The sequence below is a fragment of the Berghia stephanieae genome, chromosome 4 (genome assembly GCF_034508935.2).
Source record: "Berghia stephanieae isolate SIO BIC M18660-M18661 chromosome 4, UCSD_Bste_1.3, whole genome shotgun sequence".
Classification (NCBI taxonomy): Eukaryota; Metazoa; Mollusca; class Gastropoda; order Nudibranchia; family Aeolidiidae; genus Berghia; species Berghia stephanieae.
The window spans coordinates 6,085,204-6,094,747 of NC_088363.1; the positions used below are offsets into that span (position 1 = coordinate 6,085,204).

General features: G+C 38.6%; 1 protein-coding gene across 1 annotated transcript in view; it reads right to left on the bottom strand.

Annotated features, from left to right (window-relative positions):
- Positions 1–1,982: 1,982 nt before the first annotated feature.
- LOC144969947 (proton channel OtopLc-like) overlaps positions 1,983–9,544 on the bottom strand; it is a 100,933-nt gene continuing 93,371 nt past the window's right edge. The window contains exons 9-13 of the mRNA XM_078909036.1: positions 8,742–8,880; positions 7,308–7,413; positions 5,977–6,217; positions 4,479–4,739; positions 1,983–2,858 (exon numbers count right to left, since the gene is read on the bottom strand). Coding sequence (XP_078765162.1) covers positions 2,559–2,858; positions 4,479–4,739; positions 5,977–6,217; positions 7,308–7,413; positions 8,742–8,880 — 1,047 coding nt within the window. The 3' untranslated portion in view covers positions 1,983–2,558. The remainder of the gene's footprint in view (positions 2,859–4,478; positions 4,740–5,976; positions 6,218–7,307; positions 7,414–8,741; positions 8,881–9,544) is intronic.

A 9,544-nucleotide genomic window follows, 5' to 3' on the forward strand; every position in this document is an offset into this window, starting at 1 on the left:
GTTGCATCGTAACGAATGTGACGATTTTCCTATGGGTGGTAAGGTTAATGTCAGAAAATTTATTCTATTGTATTTGAGACTGCTTTGAACCCTTTTTCTGTGAGGACCGACGTATTTATAAAACAGTTTACAAATGCTAAAAATGCTCAAATTACCAATTATGGTAAATGTTGGAGCCAGAAAAATGTATTTCTGAATTTAAAGCCAAGAAATCAAGCTCAGAAATGTTAGACATTGAAAATGGTTTTCTCAAAGCTTCCTTTTCCTCCTTGACACTTGACAGTATCTTCTACGTAAAAGCGATCATCAATCTGAGGTCACAAATTATTATTGTAAACTTGATATCATTACGTGTTATTACTCCTTTTAAGGAGGGGTAGAATCAAAAGATAAAATAATCAATATTTAAAGATTAAATGTTGACAAAGATGATTGTTGACAAAACAGTAATGTGAAAATAATGGTAAACTCGAGTATTATATTATATGAGGTATGAGGATACAATATATTATAGATATAAATATTCACATTATTTTACAACTATCTTTATAAAAAAAAATAACAATCTATCTGTTTCGTGATTTGATTTCAATAATTCGATCTTAGAAGAATCAAAATGTGACCCATTGTCACAAAACGGTATTCTGTGTCAGGGTGACTCAGACTCAGACCATCATAAGTGATTTGAGAATGAAAATGAGACGAAATACAAACTTTCTGTTATTTTCAATGTAAGAAATTAGCATAGCGCTCCAAAGTTGTAACAGTTTTACAATATACCACGAACGTCCTGTTTATTACAGCATTGTATTTTTTTCTCTCCTTCAGGTCTGTTTTATATGTGAGTAAATTGTTTTAAAAAATTCTATATTCAATATTTAAACACACATCTCTCTCTCTCTCTCTCTCTCTTTCTCTCTCTCTCTCTCTCTCCATCTCATTTTCTCTTTTTTCGTTCTTCCTCCTCCACTTCCAATAATACCACACCAACTTTCACCCAATTGATATATTGGTATTATTATTATAATGCCCTATTTTTCTGTACACACATTAAGAGGCGCGACACAATTAAACCATTTTTCAACTTATAAGGAATGAGATTAGCGGAAGAGTAGCGTCCCTTGATTGGACGTCACCCATAGTCTGTGACGTCACCGGCGGAAAAGTTATTAGAGAGAGAACGTCATGTTGGTTGTGCGCATGCGTCTCTCGTCCTCGCGTCCGAGGACGAGAGACGCATGCGCACAACCAACATGGCGTTCTCACTCTAATAACTTTTCCGCCGATGACGTCACTGACTATGGGTGACGTCCAATCAAGGGACGCTACTCTTCCGCTAATCTCATTCCCTATATATCCCATTTACGAAAAGATTTTCGTCCGTCCAACACTAAATAGATTTCCATATTCTGAGCACAATTTTTAATCTTTTTCAAAATTAGTCCCGACACTTGAGAGTTGTAGATTTTTGTTTCTGCATTGAAGCTCAACACAAAATCACCCTTTAGGCTTCATGATAAACTGATCAAATTTCACTCCTCTCCTCCTCGTCAATACCTTTACTCTTTATAACTGCATCTCATTAACAAGCATACGCCAAACATGGCTCATTTCCGTCTTGGATTTATTTTTTTATACCTGAATGTAAGTCATCAAAAATGGTGGCCACATACTACTGAAATCTTGTCCGTTTTTACATGCCTGATGTCGGCAGTCTTGAATCAAAATGACAGTGGATTCCCCATAAAGCTAGAAAGATTTGTAGACTTCAAGCAAGCCTTCACACCAACGTTTCATCCCACTCCAACCACCATTGAAAACGTACGATACAAGTTATATTGCATTTTTTCCACGTTCATTTGTTTATTGTTATGCCGACGAAGGGTTGTACTCGAAACGTCCGTTGTATGTGTTGTTTCTACCCGAAGCCCATCCATTTTCACTCTTTTGTTAGGTATGAAGTCAAAGTTTTTAACCAGGAGGAATATCTCGCTGCTTCCACGGAGCACGCAATTTATTATAAATGAAGATGAGCAATGCGCTCTCATTGATGACAATACTGTAAAAGATAGAATTATTAACATACAACGCGTACTATAAAAATGAAAGATTATAAAAGAACTAATAAACATGGATTAAGTCCCTTCCAACAACCAGACTGTTTACAATGATTTTTGAAGATGTATTGAAACTGCGGAGGGTCTGGAGACCAAGTTATAGAAGATAGCCGATGACTTGAAATAGCTGAACTCCTCTAAAATAGCGGGAATTTGAGACGCACGTATTGAATAGATTCAAAGAAATGCAATTTATTAATCAAAAAGCACTATTTTTTGTATTTGTGACTAGTTAGAAAAATATTTCATGCATAAATCAGATTGGATCGGAGAAATTTGGCAAAAAAATCTTTAAAAATACAAAAATAAAAACAAAACAAGAATATTTTTTGTTGATCACACTATAACTTTACCTGCTGCCGCGTTCTCTAATGCTCTCATCAACATTCAACAACATTTATCAACTGAACAAACGCGTTATAATTGGATAACTGTCCAAATTCAAAAATTCCTTTCCTTCTGATACGCTTGGTACCAAATCTTGGACAAACAGATGGCAGAGTGAAACCGGAAGTAGATGAAGAGAGGCACACACAGATGGAGGATGATATTCCAGGGGAGGATGCCATAGAAGTCGATGTGGAAAGGCACCACCATGTTTTTCTTCATCTCGAACATGCTGACTACCCACAAGGCCAAGTTGCAGACGAGAACGAAAGTGACCACAGCTCTTCCCGGTTTCGCCTCAACCTGTCCATCATTCAACGCTCGTCTGCACAATCCGTCAAGAACAAAAATAGTCTGGGGGGAGGGAGACAGAAAAAAAAGGATAAGAGTGATGCTATTGTATTGGCAATGCTGGGAATGTTGTTTACTTGTTTACGTCGTTTGTGTTTTTATTTATTCTAGAGGGTTTTACGGCGCTTGCAACACATTTAGGTTATATCAGCGCCAGTAAAAAGGAAGAAAGTGGGATAGTAAAAATTTCTAGAATTACAATTAAAAATCACCCAAGACTATTTTACTATTATTATTATTATTATTATTATTATTATTATTATTATTATTATTATTATTATTATTATTATTATTATTATTATATTATTATTATTATTATTATTATTATTATTATTATTATTATTATTATTATTATTATTATTATTATATCATCATACTATTATTATTATTATATTATTATTATTATTATTATTATTATTATTATTATTATTATTATTGTTATTGTTATTATGTCTGGACAATAGTTCAAGTCCAGTAGACTTTTAATTGAGCTTTATATAGCGCAATATCCACTGAATGTGCTCAAAGCGCTTTACAGGGGGTCCCTGGTCAACAGCAACATTTAACATGTAGGACGGGACATGACGCCTGTAAGGCGATATTACAATTTTTGGGACAAAGACAACGCTGTTAACGCTATTAAAGGCGAGTGTCATACCACTAGACCACATAGCCGAACGATCAAAATAAAGGAGCGTTCTGGAGATACTGAACGTTCTTAGGCAAGGGCCATAAGAGTACGCCTTACTGGACAATCAGGCTGTATGTGAAGGATGTGCCGAAGACATCTTAAGCGTCTCTTGCGTATAGGGAATGAGATTAACGGAAGAGTAGCGTCCATTGATTGGACGTCACCTTACAGAGAGAACATCTCATGCCGCTTTCACCGGAAGCGAGGACGAGAGACGCATGCGCACAACCAATATGACGTTCTCTCTCTAATAACTTCTCCGCCGGTGACGTCCAATCAAGGGACGCTACTCTCCGCTAATCTCATTCACTTTTGTGAGTAGTATTAAAAGTAGTCCTTCAGTGCCATTCGGCCCATGGGGCCGGAGTTTAACCCGGTTTCTATAGCGTAAAATTGCTTGTCATCCTTAGGATAGGACGCTAGTCTATCGCAAAGTAGTTTCCGCCATATCTGACAGACTCCAGCTACCCATTCACTGCTGGGTGGACAGGGGAATATTATGAGTACGAGGTCAAAAGGAGGGTTCATTGTAGGTTCATGGCTGTGACCCTTGGTGACTTTACTTAGACAACTGCTATTGAAGCCGTTGAATATTTTCTGGATTGTATCGTTTAAATCAAAAGTTTTAAAAATTGAGCTTTTAAAGCACTCTACAAGGGGTCCCTGACCAACAACAACATTTAACGTTTAGTACGGAACATGACGCCTGTTAGGCGATTTATCATTTTTTTCGGACAGAGACAACGCTATTAACAGCCAGGTACTCATTTTACACATGAGTACGGTGAGAGAATGTGAGTAAAGAGCCTTAGGACTCAACTCTGCGACGAGCGAGGCTCGAACCCAAGACCTTTCGATCAGAAAGCGAGAGAGACCACATAGCCGCACAAGGTGAATATCTCCAAAATGTAAATCAAAAATATCCGAATTACCTGCAAAGTGGACTCGAGAATTCCCACACAGATTACGACAAGGGAGAGAATGCTGCTGATTCCATGAGCTTCTATTTTTGAGGCAGAGGAGATGAGCATGAAGCAGAGGTAGACATAGGCGCCCCCTAGCGACACGACCAGCAAGACAGAGTCCAGGGACAGGAAGTTCTCCAGGAACCTTAACTGGACAAACTTCATCATGCCGAACAGAATACAAATTCCGGTGATGGTGATGAGGGAAATTTCGGTGACGTAGAAGATCTGCGAGACAGAATGTGGAAATTATAAAAAATTATACAGGTCAAAGAGACACTTTGGACTGTAAAAACTAATAAATAAAAAGAAATTAACAACTTTAAATAAGTACAAATTACCAAACACTGAAACCTTCGGGCTTAAAACCCTTGTTCATCAAACAACAAAACAAAAAACCCCCACCCCCCCCCCCCCCAAAAAAAAAACAAACAAAAAAAAAAACAAAAACAAAACATAAATACATCACTGAAATATTTCTCTGCTATCAATCAATGTTTCTTTTAGCAATGTATTTATCTTTTCATTGTTTTTATTTGTTGTTCTCAAGAAGGCTTTTGAGCCCGAACCCTTCTGTGTTTGATAGTTTTATATTTTTTTGAAGCTGTTATAAATATTTTTGATTATCAAAATAAGATTATTTGTAATAGATAACGAGAATAACGTCTGGATATTATTTGGTATGGCTTGGTTGTTTTGGGTGACAATAGGTTTGAGAGCACTCTGGTCTGTGTCAAGGAAAAGAGAATATAAAATGGATTATCTCCCTTAAACCATTACAGTATTCCACGACATGAAAAAATAATAACGCCCTTCTGTAAGACATTCTTTGGTGACGTTTCCTGGGCATTACACGACAAATTAATATTTATAAACGAGCTGTCTACTTGAAATATAAAAAAAAATCGCAGTTATCAAGGGAAAACATTCATTTTAAATACCTTTAGAAATAAATAATTTGCTCTCAGCATGATCCAAAAATGCTTCTTGAGTTCTGACTATAGGTTCTAAGGAACTAAACTTTCCTTTTCAGTCAAAGAGGAGAATGCAGTTCTGTAGCTGGGGCCCAGAATTCGTATTTATACGATGTTTTCGTAATAGTGCGGCTATGTGGTCTAGTGGTATGACACTCGCTTTCGGATCGGAAGGTCCTGGGTTCGAGCCTCGCTCGGCGCATAGTTGAGTCGTTTGAGAAGGCTCTTTACTCACATTCTCTCACCATACTCAGGTGTAAAATGAGTACCTGGCCGTTAACAGCGTTGTCTCTGTCCCAAAAATTTGTAAATATCGCCTGACAGGCGTCATGTCTCGTCCTACATGATATGTGTTGCTGTTGACCAGGGACCCCTTGTAAAGCGCTTTGAGCACGTTTGGTGGATATTGCGCTATATAAAAGCTCAAGTTTGTTGGGTTTTTTTTTAGAACTAGGCATGTCTGACCTCGACCTAGTTCGGCTTGAGTTTACCTTGATGGCGTTGTTGGTTTGTCCCAGACGACTCTCAAAGACAAAGAACGTTGCTATGGCAATGAGAGTGATGACAGCCACCAGAAGTCCACTGAACAGGCCCTTGTTGGCTTTCTCGCAGTCCATTCCAACAGCACCGTGGGGCACGCTAGAGGTCAAGGACGTATGGCTGGGCCATCTCTGTGTGACCTTCCTGCCGACGTATTGGTACATTCGGTACAAGATGCCTGCAGCGATTATGCTGGGGAAATAGAAAGATAAGGGAATGCTATATAAAATACAAGATGTGCGATTATGTGGTATTGTGATAAGACACTCGATTTCGGATTGGATGGTCATTAGTTCTAGCCTCGCTCGGCGAATAGTTGAGTCCTTGGAAAAGGCTCTATACTCACATTCTCTCACCGTACTCAGGTGTAAAATGAGTACCTGGTCATTAACAGCGTCGTCTTTGTCGGAAACTTTCCTTGCATCTTTATTTCTGCGCTGTCTGACACAACAACGTTCGTTTAATTGTAGGTCTGATAAGCAACTCAAATTATTATGGACTCACCACAGTTGTAATTTACTTTAAGATCCTTTATTTGTGACCCTCCGTCTCAAAACGGTATTATGTCGGGATGATTCAGACCCCAAAAAGTGAATTTAGAGATAGAATGATGAGAAATTGGAGCTTAGAAGTTTTTGCAATGCAAGAAATAGTCTTTATACTCCACCAGAACGTACAGAAATTAAACCCAAGTCGGATATTTGTGGCTATGAATTCAATTTACCTTACCGAGTGGATCCCGACATAATACCGCTTTGATACGGTGGGTCACATTTGATTTCTTGTTTCCCCCCTACATAATATTGTTTTGAGGCAATGGGTCAGATTTTATTGAATCGACTTGAATGAATATCAATGTCATTACCGTACCTGTAGATGATGGTGGAGGGGAAGAGGTAAGGAGAAGCAGTCCGGGCCAGGGTCATGTCTTCATAACAACTCTTACGCTTGTCAGTCGGTCTGGGTATGCTGGCATCTGTGTGCGGCTATGTGGTCTAGTGGTATGACACTCGCTTTCGGATAGGTAGGTCCTTGGTTCGAGCCTCGCACTCGGGCGCATAGTTGAGTCCTTGGAAAAGGCTCTTTACTCACATTCTCTCACCGTACTCAGGTGTAAAATGAGTAGCTGGCCGTTAACAGCGTTGCCTTTGTCCGAAAAAATTGCAATATCTCCTAACAGCCGATATGTTCTGTTCTACATGTTAAATGTTGCTGTTGACCAGGGACCCCTTGAGAACGATTAGAAGATATTGCGCTATATAAAAGCTCAATTTTACCGTACCTGTAGATGATGGTGGATGGGAAGAGGTAAGGAGAAGCAGTACGGGCCAGGGTCATATCCTCATAACAACTCTTAGGCTCGCCAGCCGGCCTGGGGATACTGGCATCTGTGTAGGGAGTAGAAAAGTACCAGAAGACAATAGAGAATAAAAATTGTTCGAGGCGGTGATGGGGTTTGAACCTGCACATACATACACATACACACATACATACACACATACACATACACACACACACACACACACACACAAATTGACCATTTACAGTAAGTACAAGACTTCGTTTAAAGTTATCATCTTTAGTACAAGAACAAATGAAAAACAAACAAAAAAAGAGTTACAAAATCAACGGCCATGAACAAAGATGGTTCAGCGATGGCCGATTCATACCACTGACTATTTATTTGTGCTCTTTTAGCAAAATCACAACCGTTAACCCGCATCGGCAGCTAGTGTATTCTGCCGTACTCTGAAAAAAACACTTGGTATTTAGGATTTTGGCAAGAAAACGACTCCTTTCAATCAATATCGATCAATCAAAATGACCCCATCTTGTCAACAAGTCTCAAACCTGGGGCTTTCAAAGTTCTAGGTTTGAGAGTTTCTGCCAAAATGAGGGTCGTTTTAAGTGGAAGAGGAAGAAGAAGAAGGAGGAGAAGAAGAAGAAGAAGAAGAAGAAGAAGAAGAAGAAGAAGAAGAAGAAGAAGAAGAAGAAGAAGAAGAAGAAGAAGGAGAAGAAGAAGAGGAGGAGAAGGAGGAGTAAAAGGAGGAAGAAGTGGAGGAGGATGAGAAAGAAGAGAAAGAGGAGGAGGAGGAGGAAGAGAAGAAGATGAAGAAGAAGAAGAAGAAGAAGAAGAAGAAGAAGAAGGAGAAGAAGAAGAAGAAGAAGAGAGAGAAGAAGAGAAGAGAGAAGAAGAAGGAGAAGAAGAAGAGGAGGAGAAGGAGGAGGAAAAGGAGAAGAAGTGGAGGAGGATGAGAAAGAAGAGAAAGAGGAGAAGAGGAAGAGAGAAGAGAAGAAGAGAAGAAGAAGAAGAAGAAGAAGAAGAAGAAGAAGAAGAAGAAGAAGAAGAAGAAGAAGAAGAAGAGAAGAAGAAGAAGAAGAAGAAGAAGAAGAAGAAGAAGAAGAAGAAGAAGAAGAAGAAGAAGAGAAGAAGAAAAAGAGAGAAAGAGGAGGAGAAGAAGAAGAAGGAGTGAGAAGGAGAGAAGGAGGAGAGGAGGAAGAAGGAGAAGGAGTAAGAGTAGAGAGTAGGATAGAGTAGAAGAGAGAGAAGAGTAAGTAGTAGTAGTAGTAGTAGTAGTAGTAGTAGTAGAGTAGTAGTAGTAGTAGTAGAAGAAGAAGAAGAAGAAGAAGAAGAAGAAGAAGAAGAAGAAGAAGAAGAAGAAGAAAAAAAAGAAGAAGAAGAAGAAGAAGAAGAAGTAATGTCTATAATTCTCACTGATAGAAGCAAAGTATTCCAGCTGACTGTAGTCCTCGGCCGTTTCTGTGATGGCGGTGACGAACCAGACACAAAGATTGGTGGCCAGGAGATGCATCAGGCCGAATCTGACGGACGGCTTGTTCTTGTCAATCACCAGCTGAAATATACAAACAAAACATGAGCTTTTTTAAATATATATATATATATATATATATATATATATATATATATATATATATATATATATATATATATATATATATAACCAGTTTAAAGGTTAAACGCTCTTTACAAGCGGCCCCAAGATAACCGCAACATTTGATATGTAGGACAAGACATGAGATCAGGAAAGCGCTCCGTCTACACATGGTAGCAAGCAATTGTTATTGGAATTCGTTTTCAATATAGACAACAATAAGATGGAAGCATTCTAAAGTAAGTTACATTCCTACTTATGGGTAACTCATTCGTCCTTGGTGTCTTATAGATAAAGGGGAAACCCGAAACGTCCACAGTATATGTCTGCGTCTAATAAATTGAACCATACAATTCGACACTTATCGTTATTTTTCCCCCTCGAGCTTCAAGCAGAAACATTTTCATTGCGTAGAGGTAGAAAAACAATCTTCAAAAAGGGGGAAAAAGCAATAAATGAAGGGCATCAAAGTTAGTATGATTCGATCTCTCTACCCAACCAACATGAGGTCAAAGTTAAAACAACAAAATTGGAAGACTAAAACCATGGGCACCTGCTAGAATCCCTACGTCTTTTGTAACGAATAGGGAATGGGATTAGCGGAAGAGTAGCGTCCCTTGATTGT